The 24,895-nt window shown below is 36.9% G+C and overlaps 1 protein-coding gene across 7 annotated transcripts in view; it reads left to right on the forward strand.

The window, feature by feature from the left end:
* The window catches only part of SNX14 (sorting nexin 14), a 219,780-nt gene that overhangs the window by 169,949 nt on the left and 24,936 nt on the right, over positions 1 to 24,895 (forward strand). For 3 of the 7 annotated variants that reach the window (XM_071741386.1, XM_071741388.1, XM_071741387.1), the window contains exons 5-16: positions 5,034 to 5,077; positions 10,867 to 10,954; positions 14,399 to 14,483; positions 16,632 to 16,788; positions 17,075 to 17,150; positions 18,002 to 18,046; positions 18,138 to 18,218; positions 18,368 to 18,482; positions 18,809 to 18,964; positions 19,241 to 19,365; positions 20,411 to 20,469; positions 23,533 to 23,559. In XM_071741386.1, coding sequence (XP_071597487.1) covers positions 5,034 to 5,077; positions 10,867 to 10,954; positions 14,399 to 14,483; positions 16,632 to 16,788; positions 17,075 to 17,150; positions 18,002 to 18,046; positions 18,138 to 18,218; positions 18,368 to 18,482; positions 18,809 to 18,964; positions 19,241 to 19,365; positions 20,411 to 20,469; positions 23,533 to 23,559 — 1,058 coding nt within the window. The remainder of the gene's footprint in view (positions 1 to 5,033; positions 5,078 to 10,866; positions 10,955 to 14,398; positions 14,484 to 16,631; positions 16,789 to 17,074; positions 17,151 to 18,001; positions 18,047 to 18,137; positions 18,219 to 18,367; positions 18,483 to 18,808; positions 18,965 to 19,240; positions 19,366 to 20,410; positions 20,470 to 23,532; positions 23,560 to 24,895) is intronic. The other 4 variants (XM_071741391.1, XM_071741390.1, XM_071741389.1 and 1 more) reach the window with 2 other exon arrangements.

Here is a 24,895-nt window from a genome sequence, read left to right on the forward strand (position 1 = left end):
TGAACAGTCAAGGAATTTTTTTTAAAAAAACATAGAAAATAAGCTGTTGACTTCCTTTGGTTTAATTTAGTGACTTCCTCTGTAACTTCAGAATTAAAATTTTTATTGATTTAAAATTACTTAATCTATTAAAATGATTTTCTGAATAAGTTTAGGCCCGGTTGTATTTTTGAATATAATTCAAATAGACTATCATTAACCTCTTGTTTAATTAATAGAATGTAAAATGATTGGTTACTTGCATGTAATTTTTTTTTCTTCCGAATTTTGGGCAGCAAACAGCTGTGACAGTTTACCAAAGGATGTTGTAAATGTAGAAGAGCTAGAAATTTCCTGTTTCTCTTAGATGGGTACTTAATGGCAAAAAAGTTGTTTGTAGAATATTCTTTGTCAGAGATACAAGTACATAGGAGTTATCTTCTAAGGCTGATATTTAAAATGTGTTCATACACATGAGCATTTTCTATTTGATTGCTGTCGCTGTAGTTCTGATTTATCAGAATAGTGTGGGCTGTTCTTTGTGCTTTCTTTTTGCTCCAGTGGCATGTCCCTGTCCCTGCTTTTTTTTTTTTTTTTTAGCAGGATAGCTATGGCTTTAGTATGTCTCTGCCATGTTTCTTATTCCTTTCTTTTTTGTGTGCTTAAGTTGAGGGAAGTGCCAGACCCAAGTTCCGTGCCTTCCTGGGGCACAGAGCCAGAGTCATCATCTGTTTGAGCCATCTTTTTCTCCCATGAAGGGTACTGTTTGGAATGAGAAATCTCATAGCATTGTTCCCCATTGCAGCTCTTCCGTGCTGGTTAAAAGGGTAGCAGGGATTCTGTCCCTACTATATTCCTCTTGATCAAGTGCTCTGGGGATGCAGCACGTAGTGTGTGCTTGGAACTGGATAGCCTGGCTGGAAGAAGAGACTGCTCTTATTTTCTTTTGTGGTCTGCTCATACATTAGAGAGAAACTGATACAGTGATAACCAAATTAAGATTAATGAGGTTCTAAAGGAGTGCAGAGTGCACCCTGCTTCTGAAAAGAAATTTCTTCAAATACCTGAAATAATTCTGGGATTATTTTAAAATTTTAAAATTCTGGATTAGTTTTCCTAGCTCTTCCTTTGCAGGTTAAGGAATTTTAGTATGTTCTAATTTCCAAATGTTTCTGATTTCACGTGCTTAGAGAATTAACGTAGTGCACACTTGAATCAGAAAAAAAAAATCTAATTTTTAATCACAAGTATGGATTTTGCCTTCTTGGATTGCAATAACAGTTTGTCTCACTTCACAAATTCTTAATCTTTTGCAGCATTATTTTCGTTTTCTAGCCGCTGTGCATGGTTTAGAACAGTAAGAAAAATCTGTTCTTGGACTTTCCTCCCCTTTTCATTTATGTTTATTATTATAGTTGAACTCTAAACTGTCTATCAGTATTTGATAGTTCGGGCTGCATTCTGCACAAAAGTAGTGCAGTACCTATTTTTTATAATTCTGTTTCAAATTTCTAATCCATTGTGGTTTATGTTATTTTCCCCAATGTTTTGTTCATTAGGATGTAGGATCTGCTGGTCAGTTTTATGTTGTATATAATTTCAGCTGTTACAGATTGTATAAAAGAGAATTTAATTATACTATTCAGTGAATGAACTTTGATCTTTCCCTACAATCTCTTTTTTTGCTATGTGGTTTTTTTTTTTGCTCAGCTACATGATCAGCATCCTGAAAGCATAATGCCTTAATAGGCCAAGGTGCTGTATGTTGATCTCAGAAACTTTTTTCTTAATTCTTAAATTTTCAGTTTCTTGATTATGGGATCAGATTATTATCTTTTTTTTTTCTTTTCCTTAAAAGTGAGAAATGGACAAATGTGTGACAAGAAACCAGTTACTGTCTAAGCATGCTTCTTGTCAGGAAGAACTCTTGTAGCAGCCTGCATGCTTTCTTATTGTGAATCACTTGTTCAGGGAATAGTTGTATGCTCTTTTAAGACTTTTTCCAATTCTTTTTGTGGTTTGGTTATCAGTTAATTGCCTGTTATTCCTCTGGTGCTTGTATTTTGCAGTAATCATGATGTCAGACTGTAGCTGTCTCCTTGCTCCTTTCCAATCCAGTTTGCCTTGGTATTTCTGATCTGCCACTAGATCATTCAGCTCTACAGTTCCTCCTCCTGACAATTGGGCTCTGTTCTGTGGCAGCCCACAGAAAACTCCTGTATTGATACCTGCTGCATTTAGTTTTTTACACTGTTAATCTTTTTCCAATTCAAGCTGCTCACATGTAGTAGAACCACTCGTTTTGCAAAATGCTGGAAAAGTTTAGGTGAAACTGGGTTTAAGTGAAATTACTCATAATTTGCATTCAAAACTGAAGAATAAGCAACTTCTTTTTCTGTAAAGTATTATCATTAGCTGTCACTCTTGGAGATGTCCTGTCTATTCTGTTGGCATGTGTGTGTGTAGTACCAGCAATTGAGCTTGAATAATGGTGGTGGTGGTGGTGGAATGGCAGTGGGTATGTGTCCTGCTTTCCTAGTGCTTGACAGAAGTGCAGTGAATGATGTGACAGGTTTTTTTCTGACTTAGGGAATCACACTGGTGTAGTCTCACTTCTCACAGAACTCAGGGGAAGACTGGATGGACTGTACATCTTGAACTCCAGTTACAGGCAGTCAGTTAATTGCCTGTTATTCCTCTGGTGCTTGTATTTTGCAGTAATCATGATGTCAGACTGTAGCTGTCTCTTAGCTTCAGTACAGTGCCTCTGTGCAATGAGCATCATATGTAACTGCCTCTGCCATGCCACGTGTGTAGTAAATATGTAAACAGGGATTGTTTTCTATGTGTCCAGTATCAAGGCATTTTATGTTAAAATGCCAGTATAAAGGCATTTTATGTTATGTTAAAGTTTATGTTAAACCATGCTGAGAACCTGAGGTCTGGTAGAACTCTTGACCACTGACTCAGGACCAGCAGCACATGGACTTCAAGTGTATTTTGAGTTAGTTTTCTGTCTCTGTGCATATTGCCTCTGGGTCTTTGGCTAGTGGGATTGTCTGCATGGCATTGTCCTGTGGAATTATTACTATATGGGCCCTCCCATACAATGTGGCTGTGGAAACAGGAGATAGTGAGAGAAAGACTGGGAAGTGTGAAATGGTTCAAGTTACTACAAGCATGGGAGGACTCTTAAGGTCTTGCACCTTTCCTTCTTTCCTTGCTGATTTAATAACCACAGGAAGATGATTCTCAAAACCATGAACATTTGGTTTAGCTAGCAGTAAGAAGGAGCTCTCTCACTGCTGGAGATTATTCTTCTAGTGGCTTTAGAAGCCTCTGAACTGTAGGCAGAAAGGGTGCCAACAAGTTATGGTAGCAGCTGGTGAACTGAAATTGCAGTGACACATGCCTTATGGACAGGTTTCCAGTTCTGAAGTAGCAGCATGGATGAAGAAAGCTCTTGCAAGAGCAAGTGCATTGTACTCCCTTTGAGTACACTGCCTTCTGCTTGAAAGTTCTCCAAGTGCATTTCCTACTCCAAGTGGAAGATGGTCTGCTGTCATTGCTCTTGATGGAGATGCATACAGCAAAAATGGAGAAAGAAAGAAAAGGGATCTTTTAACACACAGTTGCACCGTATAGATTTTTCTGCAAGCCTTTGCATCTTTTGAGCCTGTGGTTTGAGCCCTGAAGAGGCTTATTTTGTTAGAAACTCTGCATTAACAAAAATAATGTCCCAACACCTGCTAGATTGAGATTTCTGTGGAGTAAATTGGTTGTCTATAGACTGGCACTGCTATGGAAAAGGCATCGGGGAAATTGTTTTGGGTAGTCAGGTCTGCTGTTTTTAAGGCCAATGGTGTGTGTTTACTAGCTGGAGCTGGGTGTGATCTTTCTGTTATTTACTGACTATTAACATCCAAAGAAGATTCTCTGGGATTTCTTGGTCTTTTCTGGCCTGGGAAGTAGAGCATCTGTTGTTGTCTCCCCACACCTTTCTACTTCACTTTTAATGCAAATACAAGATTTTTGTGGGGACCATGACATTTTGCTTACCTGTCCATCAGCAACACAGCAGAAGTGCAGAGAGCTTCAGCAAGGGGAAGTGTAGGGTACTGCATCTAAGGAGGAAAAACCCCTCGGAAAACTCAGCATCAGTACAGGCTGACCTGCTAGAAAGCAGTTCTCTCCCAGGAGAAAGACCTGGGAGTCCTGGTGGGCAAGAGGATGGCCGTGAACCAGCCGTGTGCCCTTGTGGCCAAGAAGGCCAGTGTCATCCTGGGGTGCATCAAGAGAGTGTGGCAAGCAGGTCGAGGGGGGTTACTCTCCCTCTCTACTCTGCCCTGCTGAGGCTGAATTGGGAGTACTGCATCCAGTTCTGGCTCTCCAGAAGGATGAGGAACTGCTGGAGAGAGTCCAGCACAGAACCACAAGGGGGTGGAACATGGACCAGGCGAGGAGAGGCTGAGGGAGCTGGGTCTGGAGAAGAGAAGACTGAGGGAGGATCTCATCAGTGCATATTAATATGTAAAGGGTGGGTGTCAGGAGGATGAGACCAGGCTCTTTTCAGTCGTGTTCGGTGACAGGACAAGAGGCAGTGGTCACAAACTGGAACTCAGGAGGTTCAGCTGAAGCATAAGGGAAAACTTGTTTACTGTCAGTGTAAGGGAGCACTGGAACGGCTGCCCAGAGGGGTGGTGGAGCTGCTTTCTCTGGAGGTACTCAAAACCTGCCTGGATGCCATCCTGTGCAACCTACTCTGCATGAACCTGCTCTGGTGGGGGGGTTGGACTAGGTGATGTCCAGAGTTTCCTTCCAACCTGTAACATTCTGTGAAACCATCATTTTGTTGCTATTTGCCCAAACTGCTGATTATTATGCAAAATGGTTGATCTCGCAATAGGATTGCAACATATGCATTTGTACCTAAAGTTCTGTCATGTATGAATTATGTTCTGTGAGTTTTGAAATTTATAATTTTTTTAAACCTTCTAACAAGGATTTACACTAAACTCTTCGTCTTGTTGTGTGGTTGTCTCTTTTCTGCACAGGTGCTTGAGTTGGTGCTGGAAAACTTTATTTATCCATGGTACAGGTATGAGCTTTACCTAAAAGTTATTATTTTTTGAATGCTGTAAATATCTGTCAAGCCATTTAAGAAATAGTCACCTGCAAATAAACATTACAGTTTCTTTAATAAAATATAAAGCATACTTTTAAGTGCCACAGTTTCATCACATTGCTGATCTTTTAATAATTCAGGCATGATAGAGGTGGTTCTGAAATTCATATTTCATCCTAAAACCACTGTTAGATCATATATATCTGTGTAATTTTTCTAATAACTCACATTTTTTAAAACAAAAATTCCACTTTTAATTAGTAGAGAAGATATTTTGAATACATGTTGTCACCATCTTCTTGCAGCATGTCTGTGATTTGCTGTGTTTTAGGATTGTGAGGGGTTATACTGAGCTGAATACAGTAGTGCTGTGTAAATAATTTAAAAATAGTATATAAAGGAAGGACTATGGCTAATTTTATTTTCTTTTTGCCTCGTAACTTTATATGTTAAATATACTGTTAAAGTACTGTTAAATGTATGTTAAAGTACTGTGTGAGAAGTTATCAAAAATATTCTTAATTTATCACACTGGCATCAGTGTTATAGCAACATTTTGATTTAATTAAGAATTTGTTACTTTCACTGGATAGAAAGGTTCAGCTTTATGCTAAAAGAAATTAATACTTCTTTCTTCTACTGTACACCATATTTTTTTCTATCTCTCTGGAGCCTAAACTTTTCTGAGCAGAGTTTTTTGCCAGATTTGTTTTTTACTGTGTCCATTATCTGCATGTCTTCCATGTATCTTTATGTGATGAATACATTGAAGTATGAAACTTAACAGCTCATGCAAACAGCAGAGGGAGCTTTAGCACCATGTATTGTGAATGATGGAGTTGGAAAACAAAGTTTTAAACTTTCATAAACAGAAAACTAGAGGATGTTCATTTGAGCTGATTGATAAAGTAACCAGTATAAGACAACCATCTTCGGTATTACACAATTTGAAATGAAATAGGATTTTTTGGTTGGTGGAAGGTGTCTTCAGTGTCTTTGTTTTGGACTGACAAGGAAACTTGGATTCCACATATTACTTATATCTCTGACACTCAAGATGGTAGAATTCTGGAGTACATTGTATGGCAGGCTTAGTAATATTCATGGAAGTGAAATGCAAAATACACTTGATATTGATCCAGCCAGCCTTGATCCTGCTATGTCTTGCCTGCTGGTGAGCTGTATGGATCATAGAATCATAGAATTGGCTGGGTTGGAAGGGACCTCAGAGATCATCAAGTCCAACCCTTGATCCACTACCGCTGCAGTTACCAGACCATGGCACTGAGTGCCACATCCAGTCTCTTTTAAAATATCTCCAGGGATGGAGAATCCACTACTTCCCTGGGCAGCCCATTCCAATGCCTGATCACCCTCTCAGTAAAGAAATTCTTTCTAATGTCCAACCTAAACCTCCCCCGGCACAACTTGAGACCGTGCCCTCTTGTCTTGCTGAGAGTTGCCTGGGAAAAGAGACCAACCCCCCCCTGGCTACCCCCTCCTTTCAGGGAGTTGTAAAGAGTGATGAGGTCTCCCCTGAGCCTCCTCTTCTCCAGGCTGAACACCCCCAGCTCCCTCAGCCTCTCCTCATAGTTCCTGCATGATCCCTGTTTTTGTGTGTCTGCTTCTCCAGGTCTTGAACTAGCTCTGTAAATGCTCATCCTGATGATCAGAGCCAGTAAGCTTCCCAGGAACCTGAAGGACTGGAAGTTCAGTGAGCTAAGGTGTAGTAGTGTTTGAGTAATTCTGCAGGAAATCGGTCCTGAAAGGCTTACTGGTTGCAGCTTAACATTAATAGTGTCAGCTCTGGTCTCATAACCTCTAGACATTCAGGAGTTTCTATGCTTTCCTGTACTTCCAGCAACAGTCATTCAGGGAGGCCTGAACTGTGTCTGTGTTCAGCTGTCTGAGCTCTGTGTCACAGAGCATGGTAGTGAGCACTTTTCCTACTGAGGCACACCTACACTGGTTGTATGGCTCAGCTCACCCCAGAGAAGGGACTCATGTTTTTCCTGAGCTAACAAACCACTCTGGCTTTGTATAACTTTTCACAGAGGTAAATCAGAAGCCTTTGCACCCAGCCTCTTCTTGCAGGCAGTTCAGACTTGGCCAGACTATGCTGGTAGAACAGTTTGCTGCTTTCCCTTGCAAAAAAGTCTGGGCATGCTTCCTTATGCTAGTTGCCCCCCTTTGAAGTGAGTGGCATTTGTGCAGAAACTACTTCTCTTTTTTTTGTTTTAAAATTTTTATTTAATTTTTATTAATTTAATTATTTTAAAAATTTAACTGGCTTTGCACAGTCTAGACATTAGAGAGGTAACACAACGTATCTCACTTGGAAACCAGGACAGCTTAACATAAATATATGTTGTAATATAAAATCATAGAGGTATTGCATATGAAGCTAAGTACTATAAGCAGGGAAAAGCTATGGTTTATGTTTTTTTCATTAATAAACTGTGTAAGAATTTGTTATTATTTTATCATCAGGCTAAAATTTCAAGACAAACACCCTTAGATTTGAATCAGTTTGAGGACATGAAGATTAGTACCTGAAGTCCAGTGAACTCTACTGAAATAGATGATTATACCTATATGCATTTTTTGTTTGGCATTTTTCCAAGTATTTATATTGATTATATTTAAATGTTTGTGTTAAGTATTTTTTCAACTATGAGAAGAATGGAGCATAGTTGTGAGTAATTGAAGTTTGCAGAGCTACCCAATACTGATCTGAGTCTATTGCTTATGCTCTAGAATAAAACTACATAAAATCTTGCTTATACCAACCTCATTTTAAATTTAAAATTTAAGTTTATAGTTTGAATGAGTCACTATACTTACTGAATTGTTTTTGCAATTAATGCTACTGCAGCTCCAGTTCTCCCAGATTATATTAGAATCCAGTAATTGCCACATTTTTGTAATAAATTACTATGAAAACATTTTCCTTTGATAGTGACTAAAATGAGTGTTATATGGAGCTGCTTCCCTTTTAAGTTCAAGTAATACAAGAAAAACACAGGATTTTTATTGAGTTAAAAACCATAACTTTACAGTTTTATCAGCTTGCAGCTTACTTGATCTTTTTGGTAGAAGTTGGCCAAATTATATATGAACTGACACACAGGGGGGAAAAAAATCACTTTGGTATTTGTACATGGTTTTCATTTATCAGTATAACCCCTAAGACTTTGCATGCAATAGCAGTTGGGTGGATCTCTTTTGAGACACTGGATTCAGTAACTGTTTACAATTAACAGACTGAGCCTTAATCTCCCCATTATACTGACAGTTGTGTTTTTAAGTTTTTCCTCCAATTCTGGAAAAGTGCAGCCAATTCTTAACATGGTTCCAAGTGAGTTATTTGGACCTTTCAGTGTGTCACTAGAGAGCTGAGATTTTACAGGTTCTTGATGTTTTTTTTCACCAGTCTCTAGTCTGCTGGTGATTAAAGAATGTCTGCAAACCTGTGGCACATTATGACAGTACATAATTATAAGCTCATGTCCAAGTAGAATAAGCCAAGATACTGATTATCCAAGTGTTAATAAAAATAACAACTTTTTTGTCCAAATTACTTCATGTATCTTCTTGTCTGTCAAATACTAGTAATACACTCACACAATTTGTTTGTTTATTTCTTGGCTTCTTTTGACAGTGTGTGGGTATTTGCTAACCATGTTGTTTCCAAAATGTCAGCTGCTGATCTTAAAACAAACCAAACCTTCCTCTACAGTATTCTTATCTGCCTATGCCTAGCTGTTGGGGGATGGTTGTATTCCTTATGCCAACTTGTTTTCTTTGAGAGGCTTTTTCATGCAATTAGTTGCCACACTTTGGCTGTCAAGTCACCAGTATCTGTACTTAGCAGTTCATCCTCAACATGCATTTGAATGCTGTATAACTCAGGCTAACACAGTGTTTTTAAAAAAGTGAATGCTGAAAAAAGTAAGATTATGTTATAAGCATAAGAGCTTTATTTTTCAAATGTTCAGTTGTTGCTTGTACTGATTTATTTGTTTATTTTTAATGCAAGTAACATTTGAATTTACAACATATGAAAACTCATTTATTACCAAAAACTGTGATGGCTTTTACGTGTGGTTGTTAGCTAAAGCAGAATGTAACTTTCTTTGTTGTGTCATTACTCAGCTATTATGTTGTTTTACCAATATCTTTAGTCATACTTTAATGTCCAGATATGCTTCAATGCAGATAGAAGTTTATTCTTCCTGTTGCATGTTGTGGAAGGGTATTATGGTCTCTTTCTCCACTCAGTTCAGTTGCAGTTTCTGTAACTAAGTGTATTTCCTATTTTCAGTCATTTTCAAAAAAAAAGACATGGAGTTAGGTATTTTTCTTCTTGAATCTACTTCCCAATGTCTGAGGGGGCCTGCAAGAAAGCTGGGGTAGGGCTTTTTACATGGGTGTGTAGCAAGAGGACAAGGGGAAATGTTTAAACAGTTTAAAACTTGAAGAGGGGAGGTTTAGGTTAGATATTAGGAAGAAATTCTTTCCTATGAGGGTGGTGAGACACTGAATCAGGTTGCCCAAGGCAGTTGTGGCTGCCTCCTCCCTGGAAGTGTTGAAGGTGAGGTTGGATGGGGCCTTGAGCAATCTGATCTGGTGGAGGTATGCATGGCCATGCAGGGGGGTTGGAACTATATGATTTTTAAGGTCCCTTCCAACCCAAACCATTCTATGATTAAGTATTTTTACTGTGATTTTTCACTGAACATTCTTTATTGCACCAGGCTGAAACTAGCAAACCAGATATTAGGTTTAGGTGATACTTTTGACCTAGTGATTGGAGAATCTCTTAAAATTCTTCTTTATTTCTTTGTTTCTGAGTGGAAACCATGTTAAAGTGGCTAAGTGGCTATAGGTTGAGGTCCTCGGTGTTTTGTTTGTGTTGTGCTTTTTTTTTATTTTCAACAGTTGATGGCTTCATATTTCATGTTACGTCAAAAGTAGATAAGTTTTTCAAAAAGTATGTTCTGTCAATTATTGGTTTCCTGTGCTATGCTTTCTTTTCCTTTCTAGAAAATGTCACTCTCTGTTTAGACCAATAGGCCCAATGTTGCATTTAAAAAAGAGAATCTTTTGATATTAAATAGCACTTAAGATTTAAAACTTGCTGAAAAAATAACAGTGTAAGTTTTCTGTTGGAAGAGGGTGAGCTGAAATACAAGGCATGTGCCTGTTTCATTAAAAGTTATATGAGGAATTATGAATTCTGTAATAGAACTTAAACAAAAGAGGTTAACAAAGCCAGATTTCTACTGAAACAGAGGAAAATTATTTGAAATCTTACATTAACCAAGGTCTGATAGTATGGAAAATCCAATTTTGACTATGTTAACCTGGGGTATGTGCTTGCAACACCCATTCCAAGGGCTTTGCTGATACTAATTCAGTTTCACTAAACACTACTGAACAAGGGAACTTTCATGTGTATGGAAGCTGAGTTAGATTTTACTTGGTCTGTCATACAGACAGTGTTTTAGAGCAGGAATTGGTATGTAACTCCAGTTTACTGATATATTTCTTTATCCATTGTTATGTGTTCAGACGTAGTGGGAATGTTGTGTATTTTACTTGAATAGAAGACTGCCTAATCTCACCAAACTTGGTAGCATTTCAGTTAATGCCAGTTGAAGGTCATCACCGAATGTTCTTATTCCAACTATTGTGGTTGGATTAATATAAATGTATTTTTTTTTTTGGTTTCTTACATGGTATCCTATGCAACTCTGCAGAAATATTACTGATGATGAGTCCTCAGTGGATGAACTTCGAGGCACACTGCGGTTCTTTGCATCTGTGTTGGTTCGGAGAATTCACAAGGTAAGGTGGCTTCAAAGTATTCACGTGGGTTTTACATCAGAAATAACTGATAACTGCCTCTAGCAAGTTCTTTAGTTTCTTTGAAAATGGTGATTCCAAGGACAGTCTTACAGAGAGTTTAGGTAGTTTGCATCTAACTTTCTTCTTTGTGTTACCTCTTTCCTCCTTCTGGAGCTTGTCTCATTCCTGGCTATAAACCATCTTTGAAGGTTCATCACTGATAGTGTTCAGCATCAGGTGGATATGGCTTGGAGCAACCTGATCTAGTGAAAGCTGTCTCCACCTGTGGCAGGGGATTGGACTAGCTGATCTTTGAAGGTCCTTTCCAACCTAAACCATTCTATGATTCTTGCAAACTCATTTATTTTTTACACCAGTACTAGGCATTGTTAAATCATTGGAATGATCTTTTAGCTGTCCTTTAGTGGCTTAATCTAAGTGGAAAGAATTTTGAGAACTATTGAAAAAGGGCTATTTGAAAATAGTGAGCAGTATACCTGTCTCATAGTTTCTATTTGCTTGACTCCTTTAAATGCAGACCAAGTCCTTACATCGTCTACAGAGAATAGATTGTCATTAAGTGAATAACTTATCATAAAAATGAAAGCAGGTATGGTTCTTATATTAAAGTAGTTCTTAAGAAACATTCTGAAGACTTTAGTTTCAATTTTTTTCTTTGCTGTGTTTAGTATATTGGCGCATATGCTGTTTTCTGGTAATGTTCTTCAAGCCTGTTTTACCGGAACTGCTCCTAAATTTCTGGCTATTCTAAGCAGGAAGAGTTGCTAAATCAGTTTCCAGATTTGCTCAGTGCTGTTGGAGCAACTACCATAGATACGTGTCTTTTTTTCCACCTCCTTAGTAACAGAAATATTTCCTGAGCTACAAGTTGTACATGTACTTTGTCATGATTAATTAACAGCCTGAATCTGTTCTTGTTACATATCAAATCCAGATGACTTTCTTGTTTAGTTCAAGCACGTTGCTTTTTTAAACTGAATATTGGGGGAAGATATGAAATGTACGTGTAGCTCACACATTGTATGAAAATGTGAAAGTGGAGTCAGTCTTTCAAAACGAAAGCTTAGAGCTAGGTCTTAAAATTTAATTTGGACTTACAACGTGTGTAGGTGTTAGTTGTATCATTTTTTGTTCCATTGTTGATCAGAAAATGATGGTCTCCTCTACTAATCATGTAATAAGGTACTAGTTGTTATCTCAGATGAGCTGTAGCATCTTTGAGTAAAGTATTAATTTACCATATCTGCCTTTGACAGTAATGAAGTAAATGTAATATATTCAATTTTATGTCTTAAGGTAGAAATATGTGCAACAAAACTCAAGACACATACAAATACTAAGCACTGTCAAGCAAAACTACAAAATAAAGGCTATCACAGAAATGCATTTCTCGTTACAAATCTCTAGATATATTTGTATCCACCCTGCAGAATAATTTATATTCTCTCTGTGTGTGAAGTGGTACAGGTATCTCAAGCAAATGATATTCATAGTAACTTTTTCATGTGGAACAAAACTGAAACTTGGCATGCTCAGTTATGCAGGGGAGCGTGGTGTCTCATGCTGTGCTGTTCTTTTCAGCTCACACTATTTTCTGCTGAATAAGTGTTTTTCTGTGTGCACACACCCACATACAGATTCTGACAGCTTGAATTAATAGCTGTGATGCATATACTCCTGGAAATGTGCATACAAATGATAGTTAATATGCAAGTTGCAAATCAAGTAACAACTTTTTGTCATTTTAGGAATCCTAATTTAAAGCTTCAGCAGTTGACTGAAAAGGGTTATGACAGTGTTTTGTAGCCTTTCAGCCCAGATACAGTGTCCTTTGTAACCTGATCTGAGGAGAAATTAATCACTGATTGCAAAATAAAATAGCTTCATACCTTTGCCAAAGAGGTGTACATTGATTTGGATTTATTATTATTAAATGCCTAAAAACAATAATTCTAGCAAATAGAGATTTTTTTTTTTTAGTTCAGGAAGTACTAAGATTAAGAAAAATAGACTTTTTTACACCCTTTTTTAGGTTATATATTCATACTTTTTTTTTTTTTTCAAAAGCCTTCTACTTTTAAATTAATATGTAATGAATTGCTTCAGTGAGAAGAAATTCCCGTTTTCTGGTTTAGGCTTCCTAGGTGAATTTTTTTGATGTGTGATTACTGCAAGAGTAGCAAACATTTCAGGCCAGTCAGCTCCTAAGTATAAGCTGAAATACTTCTCTCACTTTTTTTGTTTTGATTAGTTTTTGTTTTGTTTTAATTTGGGGGTTCCTTGTTGTGACCACTTCTGGGTTGGTTATGAGTTTTGAGGGAAAAAGGTTTCCCTTTGTCTGGTGTGACATAGATAGCCATGTATCTGGTTGAACCTTTTGTTAAAAAATAGTTGATACTACAGTGTCCTTTACAGTGCTGTGCTCTTTGACTTAACCTCTGCAGGAATAAATGCTCCACTATTCCTGTATTCCAAAGGAAACTCTTGATTTATTGAAACTGATGTTGAAATGGGACTCCCAAAGGACAGGGTTTCCATTGATGAGCAGAAGCTCCTCCATAGTTGCATTTAAGTAGGAGCAGGCCATAATCTAGTTAATTACTTTTATGCAGTTATAAATAAGTGGATTATCTTGTCTGAGCTGACCAGGCCAAGTCATAGCCGTGCACCTCAAATGTTACATGGGAGTATGCAGGAATATGTGCTGTTCTCCTCGGATGAACGAATTAAAAACCAGCTTGTCTCTCAGCTTTGGCCTTTGCAATTTCCCTCTTTCCTTGTCTGGCAAGAACTTTGATGCTTCTGTTGCATTATTTAAGGTCTTTATTTGACTTAATATTGAGGAGGTACAAACACCAATAAGTATAAGAATTTGACCTGTGAGCAAGATCATGCGATAGCATTGTTGGAACTAATGGTCATCTTGACTCAGTTTGCTCAAATTTTCTTTTGGTTCTGCCATCACCTCAGCTGGGATGTTTGTTCTCCATATGCATAAAGAGGAGGATTTTAGTCCTTGTGGACATTGTTGAGGGTTAAGGTACACAAGTACTAGAAGCAGAGTGTAGTTAACTTGCTCTTGGTGGTGGTCAAAGCTTTATGTAGAACTAGGTTTCTTTTATTGTGACTTGGTAATCAAGCTCTATTACTATAGTTTTTGCAATGGGGGGAATCATAATGGGAAAAAATTGACAATAAATGTGTTAACAGTATTGTTAATGGCATTTAGTGCTACGTGATGATGTATGCTTTGCCCAAAAGCAGCAGCATACTGTCAGCTCACTTAGAGAATTCCTGGGTTGTTTCTGAAGAGTTAATTTTATGGTTACAGTGGGAACATGTAAGCAGATTTATGTTGTCTGTAATAAATTTGGAGAAAAAAAAATAGAACAATTCTGGTTTTATTTTAAAACTGTTCTTTAGGTGGATATTCCAACTGTTGTAACAAGGAAAATGCTCAAGGCAGCAATGAAACACATCGAAGTGATAGCCAAGGCCAGGCAGAAAGGTAAAGACTGAATAGGTTGTCTGTTTCAAATGACAAGTATGAATGTTTCTTTCTGCATGTTTTTTATTATGTTTGCTGTATCTTTTCAACCTCACAGCCTTCTCTGTAAAGTAACCAAGTGATACCTTTGAATTTTTCTTCTAGAGGTTGCAAGAGTACAAATAATTTCTAGGGTTTGATTTTTCATTTCCCCATACTGAAAATACTGAATTTCTTTCTCTCTGTGGTAAACAGGAATGTGGGGTTTTGTTTGTTTTGTTTGTTTTTGTTTTGTTTTGTTTTTTTTTGTCCAGAGTAATCAAGATCATTTAGCAATACCTCTTGGAGTTTTTCCTTTTTTTTACATAATTTTATCCAGATGAACAATTATAAATTAAAGGATTTGCATGTCCATGCATAGTGCTGTAGCATAGTCTTATGATTAGGATGATTTCACATCTACACACTAACATGAGCAGTTAGTGGAGTTACTGAGTATGTTGAAGTTAGGTTTATGTTTGTAAGCTGTGGAGATACTATGAGAAGTAGCATGTTTAATCATTATAAAAAAGATCTTCACAACCCTAATGTAAAAATTACATTAAAACTGCACACTGAAGGAATATTTGGGAAGTAGAACATTTGCTGTTGTAAAATGTTTTCAGCTTTTTCACTGGCTGTGTTCCACAGCGCTGTATCTACTAAATGTGTTTTCATTCAGCTTTTAAACATAGATGTTTACTTTCACTGGAGTCCTGAACTTTCTTCCCTTCCCTCAAAATGGCTGTTTGGTATCCACAAATGTATGCCAGATCCTGAATAGTGGGTAATGAATAACATAAATAATAAGACATAGCATGATTATGTTAGATGTTTCTCATGGCACAACAATTTCAAGACACCAGATTATTGTGCAGACCTGTTTATGCCAAATTTCACATTTCATTTAATTTCTACTAAGGCCTTGGAAGCACATTTCTTTAACAGCAGAGAACTGTGTCAAATATCCATCATTGGAAATGTAGCTGTTTTCTTCAGTGTTTTAAAGGAAAAGACACGTTCCTTTAGGGCAGACATGTGATTCAGCAGCTGAAAATTACTTTTAGTAGTTCTTTCTGGTAAATTTTGATAAACCAGCCAAGATAATACTTTTAGGCCTTGTTTTGGTTGCTAGTTGAGCCTAGCCTTTGCTGTTTGTTTATTTTCTAAATCCTTTTATAAATTATTGCTTTAGAGGGCATTTTTTTCCTACTCTTCTTTCCCCTACATCTCTTAATAATTCCTCACTATTTTCACAAACACCTCCATGACACATTACCTGTCCTTGCCAGAGAGTGCCTGCCTCCTCTGCTTTTTCAGTTGACACCAACGTGGCAGATATATTAGGTGGTATATATTCCTGCATCCCCCATATCAGCTGATACCACTCAGCATTCTTGGTTGTGAAGGAGAAGCTAGCAGGCTTCTGTACTAAGTGAACAAGCTGGAAACAAGCTTCAAGCTTCTAGATAACAAATATGTATTAGGTACCTGACCTGTGCCTGGTGTGGTCCTTGGCATGTGGCTGTGCTGGGTTGCTAGTGCAGCTGGGTATGATTTATTGCAGTTTAATTCTTGCCTTTGAAGTGGATGAATTCTTGCCTTTGAATGTAATGTAACATTGCTGCTCCTAATCAATGTGTGTAGTTTTTAATCTGATAAAGCAGGTATTCCTTCAACTCTCTGCAGCTACTTAGAAGAGACAGCATTTATTCATAGATCAACCATGGTGCTTTTTGTTTGATTTTACGCTGTGTTTAAAATATGTTCCATCACATTTGTTTCTAAATGTTCTAAACAGGAAACAGAGCAGGATTGAATAAAAGTTGAAGTATACATTGATGTGTTGTAGGCAATGGGTAGAAGCCAAATAAATGGGAAACTATGAAGGAGGTGGGGAAAAAAGCAAGTAGAGGCAATGCAGTTGTTTTGGGTTTTTTTGGCTTTTTTGTTTGGTTTTTTTTTCGAAGTCTAAGTCCAGGCTCTTTTGTAACATTTCAGCGTTGTATCCCTTTAGCAGTTGTATATGTACTGAAAGTGTTAGCTTTTTAGCTCAACTGAAAAGCAATTACCTCTTCTTTCACAGTAATAAAATGCTGGAGCAGCTCCTAATACTCTTTTTACTTGCAGTGAAAAATGCAGAATTTTTACAGCAAGCTGCTTTAGAAGAGTATGGACCAGAACTCCATGTTGCTTTGAGAAGCCGAAGGGATGAACTTCACTACTTAAGAAAACTTACTGAACTTCTTTTTCCTTATATTTTGCCCCCAAAGTCAACAGAGTGCAGGTATAGAAATAATTTAGAATTGTATTATGTGAAGTATCTGTATCCTGTGTATTACAATAATTTCAGGGAGTGGAAGAATGAACCCCGAAGTCCTTCTCATTGCTCCTCCTTGTTCCTTTGCTTGTTAGTTTTTTGATTGGTCTCAAAAATATTGGATGCTTAAGGTATTGTTAAGTACTAAAGTATCTCCCAGTAAAATATAATCACATTGGGAATTTCACTTTGAAAAGCATGTAACCTAGTATTGGTTCTGATGGGTTTTTTCCCCTTTTTTTGGTCTTTTCAGATCCCTTGCTCTTTTGATAAGAGAGATTCTGCCTGGTTCTGTTTTCCTTCCCTCAATGGATTTCCTAGCTGATCCTGTAAGACTCTGGAGCACAGGAATAATCTTAATTTATTCAGTATTACTATTTCCCTTCTGTTGTGGTAAAGCAAATGGTGCACAATGACTGTGTGCATTTTGACTGGGTGAAAGAAAAAAAATCTTGTGGCAATGTCTGTATTTGTTAATTGTAACTGGTTTAAGTGCTTAACTGGCTGAATTGACTAAAGTACAGTATTAGGAATATATTTTAAATGAAGGACTGCAGTTCCTGTCAAAGGGGAGAATGCAGTGCTTCAATAAGCACCTTCAAATTGCTGAAACTACACTTAAGCAGGGGCTCAGTTACTTGAACTCTAGTGGTATCTTTATAGCAATATAAGTAAATCAGACTTCTTCTCAGCTGTCTTTTGTCCTTAATTCTGCAAATAAGAGGACATTTATTTCTAAAGATAGAACTTTATAATTTTTTATTTTATTTATGCACATATTTTAATAGACAAACTTGCAATATTTATGAAGGTATCTCCTAGCTGCAAGCAGAAAGTCCTGTAGCTGTGGAAGCATTAGATCAGTAGTTCATACAAACTGTAAAAATGGTTTGCAGAGCTTTCATCCACTGGGTAAAGAATGTTTTCACCTCAGAAATTCTCTGAACTGTAAATACTCAAAGAGACTATTGAAGGTGGTGGTGGTGGGGGGGCATTGTGTTTTTTGTTATTGTTGTGTTTTGTAGGGTTTTTTTGAGTGGTGGGGTAGGGGTTTTTTGATTGTTTTTGTTTTGTTTGTAATACAGCCACAGCTTTAGACTTGGTCATACCAGAGTAGTAAAGTTATTTTCATCTATGTTGAGTTTCTTTAATTGTAATTTTGCGTTGTATTTTCCTGCAGGATACTGTCAACCATTTGCTGTTGATCTTTATTGATGATAGTCCAGTGAGTACTGACAAAATCAAACCAGTAGTAATTTGTTCACCCATCAAGGAAGCTGTCTCACCCAATTGTCTCTTGTAATTCTCTCCTGCAGCCTGAGAAAGCAACTGAGCCTACTTCTTCATTGGTTCCATTCCTTCAGAAATTTGCCGAGCCGAGAAATAAAAAACCATCTGTAAGCAAAAGCAACATTTATTTCCTTTCCTGCTTTGATTAAGTGCTTCACATTACCTTTTTTTTTTTGTTGTTCTAGAGCTCCTTTGCATTATTTAAGTACTCACTGAAAGTTTGAAAATTGACTGACTTGATTTTTAACCTCCTAAGGTCCTGAAACTGGAGCTAAAGGAGATCAGAGATCAGCAGGACCTTTTATTTCGGTTTATGAACTTCCTGAAACAGGAAGGGGCAGTCCATGTGCTGCAGTTTTGCCTGACCGTAGGTAAGATTGCATATGTGTGTTGATGTATATATACTTCAAGCATTTGCATGTTGAGGTTTCAGAACTAGGCAGGATTGTTAAGCAAGAGATTTCCTTTCAGGATCTGTGTTCATGTACTTCAGTATGTCCTCTGGTTCCTGAATGCTGCTCTTTGCAGTGTTAATGTGTGTGTGAACTGTAGGTCTTAATTGTGTTTCTCTTTATTGATGAAGTTCTAGAAATTACTGTATCTACTGGAAAAGTGAGTTATGTTGTAGTTTGCTTCAAGATGCTATTTGTTATCCAAGTGGATCAACAAATGCATTTTTTTCCCCTTTATTTCTCAGAGGAGTTCAATGACAGAATTTTGCGACCGGAACTATCAGATGCTGAAATGATGTCTCTTCATGAGGAAGTACAGAAAATATACAAAACTTACTGTTTGGATGAAAGCATTGACAAAATTAGATTTGACCCTTCTATTGTGGAAGAGATTCAAAGAAGTAAGTTTAAAGTTGAAAGGAATAATTTATACTGGAATTTAAACAACATCCTACAATAAAGTGAAGATTAATAATTTAACTGTGATAAATTTTTACATCTGTAATGGGTTTAAAAATTGTTATCCCCTTGCTGCATTTTGCTTAAGCCTACTTTTGTCAATTTATTTCTATTTTTTATGTCAGAGTACTTGCAAAGTGATCACAAAGTCACATGAGGATAAACCCAAACTTTATATGCCCATATATTTCCATTTACATGTACAAATTTTTTTACAGTTGCTGAAGGCCCATATATGGAAGTTGTGAAACTTCAAACTATGAGGGGTCTTTTTGAAGCTTATGAGCATGTACTTTCTCTGCTTGAGAATGTTTTTACTCCTATGTTCTGCCACAGTGATGAGGTAAGTGTGAAAGATTTGAGGAGTCTTAAAAGGAAGATTGTATTTTTTTTAGGATACCCTATATACAGCATTCATGTGCAGGTAGAACTGAAAAATACATCTCCATTTTTCACTTAACTTAGCATGCTAGAACTGGGACTGATATCAGTGAGAAAATTAAATTTATCCTAGTCCATACAACATCAACAGAAGAAAAAAGACCTTTTAATTTTTTGATGTAACAGTTTGTATATATCACTGCTATTACAGATTCCTCTCTACCCCTTATTTTATGATTTCAAATTTGGTGTAAAAGTAACATGCGGGATAGATATAGAACACTTAAGAATCTCTATTTACTTTTAAAATTTAATGGTACTTAAAGAAAGATAAAAAGCATTATGCATACCAGCAGCTAAAAGTCAGATGTCTGTTTTCAGGAAGATTATTCAAAGCAATTTAGTAGGCATTTGAGATTATTCTATGGTTGGGTTCTGAATTCAAGTTTTTTAAAAAGAAGTCCCCACACAGCTAACAGCTGCCTAAAGCCTTCTAATAAGAAACAGTTTAAATGCTGGGATGAGTCTGAATTCTTGTCCCTTTTAGAGTTTGCGTGTGTAAATCAGGCTGTATTTTAAGTCTTTTGTGTTTACTTGAGGCAGAATATGTTGAATTGTCTGAGGAATGGATGCTTACCTGGCATTATTCTTAACAACATGTATTTCTCAAAAATAGTGTGGATGGTCAGCTTTCTCATAGTAGCTATAGTGCTTCAAATGCTTCATTTTAACATGGAGTTGATACAAAATTTTGTGCTTAATTTTAGCTTTACTTCTATTTTATTTGTTTGGTTTTTAATCCCCAAATTATGTAAAGTAATATAAGTAGTCCTGGGAGCAGGTATTACCAATTTGGTCTGTCCTTTTCCAGATAAATATTTCAACTGCTGGATTATGGGCAGCTTGCCTTTTACTTCTGTTCTCATTTCCTGAATACTGCAATGTCATTAAATAGTAGCCCTCACCTCCTTAATCCAGTACTTTTGTACTTTATTTGTCTTTTGTAGTACTTCAGACACCTTTTAAGAGGAGCAGAGTCACCAACACGCAGTTCAAAGTTTAACAGGTATGTATGGTAGAATATCTAAGTTTTTTTTCTTTGTTTTTTAGTTAAAAGCATTGCAGTATTAAGCTGTAGGACTTAAGCTACTGCCTGATTCTAATTTGACTATTTTTTTTAAATTAACAAATTACATACTGAAAGAGCAAGCTATATCCTACAAGATGTCTCTTCACTTTCAGTGATTAAAGAATTTAAATGTGATCTCAACATTTGAGAAGGCTGAGGGGAAAAATAAACGTTCAGTGAGAATAAGATAACATGGCAACAAACTATTGATTTAGTTGGCTGCATATGAATACAGTTTTGTTGGTGCAAAGCTGTGCTGTCTTGGATTTCAGGTCCTGCAGTGATAGGTGTAGTGGATCCTGCATTTAACCAACCTGGGCATGCAATGGGGGTGTCCTATTGTTGCCACAAGGAGAATTTGCCATTTTTTTTAGGTCAAATGTGTTTTCTGTCCCCCAGCTCTACCCATTCAGTGCAGAATTGTAGTGTTAGAAACCTTGTTTCTTGGTTTGGGCTGTATATTACAGACCACCTTCAAGTTCCTTAGGGCCTCTTGAGATGGAGAAGAGTATCTCCTGTGGTATGGATGGCTGATCTCCCTCTGTTGAGTAAGCTTTAGGTTTCATTGTTATTTGTCTTTCATTTTAACAGCCCAACAGTATTGATCTTATGGTCTAGCCAAAAGAAGGAAAACTAAAGTGAGACAGGCTTTAACATGGATAGGTTTTCTATCTTGGTATCAATCAAGATCTACATGGTACTGTAGAAAATGCTAATGTGTGTCATCTTAGGTAATTTTCTAAGGATTAACAGCAATTTATTTAACTGCTTTCATTAGAGATCCACCTAGCAGCATCCCTTTTGATTTAGAGCCTATTGTGAGATCCCTTTCTCCTCTGCTAATGTTCTTCAAACACTGCATGATCATTCTCTTCAATATAACTCCATTGGTGATGTCTATTGTATAGTTTTTGTAGTTCTTGTAGATCCAGGACTTGAGCTTTGGTGCAGTGCTCTTTTAGAATGATGCTGTGAGGCTTCTGTTTCTCAGCAAAGAGGCATGGAAGGCAGCTCAACCAAATTGCATTTCTCCCCCTACCTGATACTCCACCAGCAGTAATGACCTCAAAACTCACTTCAGCCTCTGCCAAAAATGGCTACAGAGTTTCAACCAGGCGTTTTCATCTGCTTTCTGGTATCTTTGCCAAAATTATTCATGTCAAGGGTTGAAAGTACCCTGTCGTAAGTGTCTTAAATCTAGGTAAAGTATGAAAACATTTAGGTCACCTCCTTGGTGCTCTGCTTTCCAAAACAGAAAGGATGAAGTTACTGGCAGTCTACCTGAAGTTTTTGAGATGCATCTCTGGCTGCAGAATAAGCAATATTTGCTTGGGGACAGATCCAGTATATTCCCCTGGAGCATCCACAGCATTACTGAAAACTCATCGGGTTTACATTTTAGATGAATTTGAATGCTCTTCATATATGTTCTGGTTTATACATACTGTATATTTGTGAAGTGGTGCCTTAAAGATTATTTCCATTAAACAGAGGTTCTGTCAGAGGTCCAATCTGCAAGTAGTTTACCTCTTGTTTTAGAGTTTCTGCAGAGTTTCCCTTTGCAGAATTTCATACAGCCTATCACTGCCAAGGAAAAAATAAAACCAAAAAATTTTTAAATTTATGGAATTATTCCAGATGTTATCCATATTCTGCACATATATTATTCTGCCTTCTCTTCCCTATTCTAGTACTAATTCCAGTTGAGAGAAATTCTGTACAGAGATGAGTTTTGGTTTCCATGTCTTTGATGCTTTGCTAGGGGTACTGTGTGTGCATTGCATACATGCTGCTGGTTAGAAAGCCAGATCAAGTAGTAGATTGGAAATCCCAGTGGAATCTACATGTGAGTAGTGTGTTGAAAGATTTAATTTACTGTAAGATGAAATTATATAACAATTTCTAGAAAAAAAACAGGTGGGAAAGTAGGAAGAAATGACTATCAGTGCGTAGTTTGTTTTGAAGCATGTCTTTAAACTATAAAAAATATTCATAACTTTTTGTGCACAGATAAGAACAATAACATGCTATGAAAAATGCTAAGGTAATAGAGAAACAAGTCTCAAGTATTTTTTTTGTATAAAGAAGTCACATTGAGATTCTGATAACTTAATATCTAGTTATGGTTGTCAACAGTTTAACTCCATAACTAATATTTTCCACTTAATGTTTAATGTGTGTGGCCTTTAAAAATTGATGTTTTACTTTCAAGGTCTGCCAACTTAATGTAGAGTGTGTGGAAAAGAGGACAAGAATTCTCTCTCTCTTATCATTGGGATAGCAATAAAATGAAAGCATTTTTCCAAATAAAGGACAAAGTAGAAGAGATATTAACAGCTTTGGGGAGTGGTTAGGAGCAAAACCCAGAGAATTAAGTCTGTAAATAGTTTTGTGTATTGTAATTGTCACCATCAGGTTCAGCTTAGTCAGTTATGTTTCCAGTTTCCCAGTTAATATGACTAAGACAATTTAAGATGCCTTAGAATCAGTTCCTCTCATAAAACAAAATCTAAAATAAAACAAAATCTAAAATGGGAGTGTTTCAATCCCATATCAGTTTGTCCAGAATTCAATAGTTCCAGTGAATTAAATTGGCCAAATTAACTAGATTCCTAGGTGACTTCTGAACATAGGTTACAGAAAAAGATAGCTGCCTGTTGGGTACTGAAAGCGACTTTAAGAGTGGAAGTCATTCCCTATAAATGGTAGCTGCTTGTGCTGGGTGTCAGTGAAGACCTGAAAGGTTCATTAACTGAGATTGTAAATTCAGAGACCAAGATTGTGGTGATGAAGTGTGCAGGTCATATTCTCATTTCACTTCCTTAAGATTTTAGGTCAACAACTCCTGATTTTACCACAGTTTTTATTATTCTGTAGCAATGGTCAAAGCCTATTCAGTTTTTTTTGGGATAGGTCTGTCAAATTTGGGTTATTATTATTTTTTCTTTTAACATTATTTTCTCCTGGGCTCTGAGGTAATTTGTATGCCTGTTGTTGCAGAAGTAGCCTGAGTTTGGATGACTTACGGTAAGTCTAACACTCAGTAAATGTTGTGTGTTAGTTACACTGCATCTGTCATGACTGCATCACACAGCATTTATAACAGCAATTAACTACCCATTTTATTTGTATAAATGTGAATGTCTTCTCTGGACTAAACTGCATTTCTCCCTACAATAAACTTTACTTCTCATGTCCTCTTCACAAGTGTTTAGAAACTGCTTAATTATTAATTTCACAAGTTTGCAGTTTATTAATATTGTTGGCTGTTGTTGGTTTGGGTGTTGTTATTAGTTCTGAAATATATTTGCATAACTTGCAGCTTTTGTGACTGTAACTGTTAGCTTCTTCAAAATTTCCTTCATTCCATGACACATTTCCAGATCCTGTTTAAGGCTTTATCCACTGAACTGCTTGTTTTATCTTGCACAACTCTGTCCAGGATGGTCATTGTCTAACACTGCATGCAAATGTAACCATTTTATGAATATTTGCAAGCACTCAGAACCAGCAGTTTCTCAAATGAGTTGTCACTGCAGCTTTTCTTGTGACTTTTATGGATTTAATTACAACATACACTATTTTCTTATGATTTGCTCTAGGTAGTTGGTCACTCATTAGAGGCTTAAAAGCTGTTTGATGGGTTTTTTTCTCATTACTTGTTTCTCTGTAAAAAGATGCTATCCAAACTCAGAAACCATTTTTTTTCTTTAGGGGCTTTTCCTTAGAATTTGTAAGAGCAACAGTGTTTTATATATTACTAATAGCATGCTGGAGTCTTGAAGGCAATGTTATCAACTTCAGTTTACAGGTTAGGAATCAAGGCTTATAGATGCTTTTTTATGTGCTGGTTCAGTGTATTGAGTTAGAACTTGCTACAGTGTTGAGCAATAAGAAGTACTCCAGATGATTTTTAGTTGTTTTTTTTTTTAATCAGTGCACTCAACATTTCTCCTAAGTGGGTGTAGGAATTTTAGTCAGCCTAAAGTAAATGGTGACTGACTTCATGTGCATGTAAATACCTAGTTTGATACATAGAATTTTGTCTGGTGGTACTTGACCCACAGAGGTTCCCAATAGCATTCTTCAGCTGCATACCCTGGCTGATCACTTGTAAATATCTTTTCAGTACACAATGCACAGGGACACTAATGCAATATTTGGTCTGCAATTCTCAGCTGTAGAGTGACCAACAATTGTAATGTTTTAATGTTATGCATGTGTGAATTCTGGAACTCTTTGCTGGTTTTTTTTTTAAATATTCCAACTTGTTGCAGTCACATCATTTATCAGAAATGTTGGAGCCTGTAGACTCTCTGCTCAGGGCTCTTCCAAGAAGTCTACTATAAACTGACAGTCTAAT

This window comes from Heliangelus exortis, chromosome 3 (genome assembly GCF_036169615.1).
Source record: "Heliangelus exortis chromosome 3, bHelExo1.hap1, whole genome shotgun sequence".
NCBI lineage: Eukaryota > Metazoa > Chordata > Aves > Apodiformes > Trochilidae > Heliangelus > Heliangelus exortis.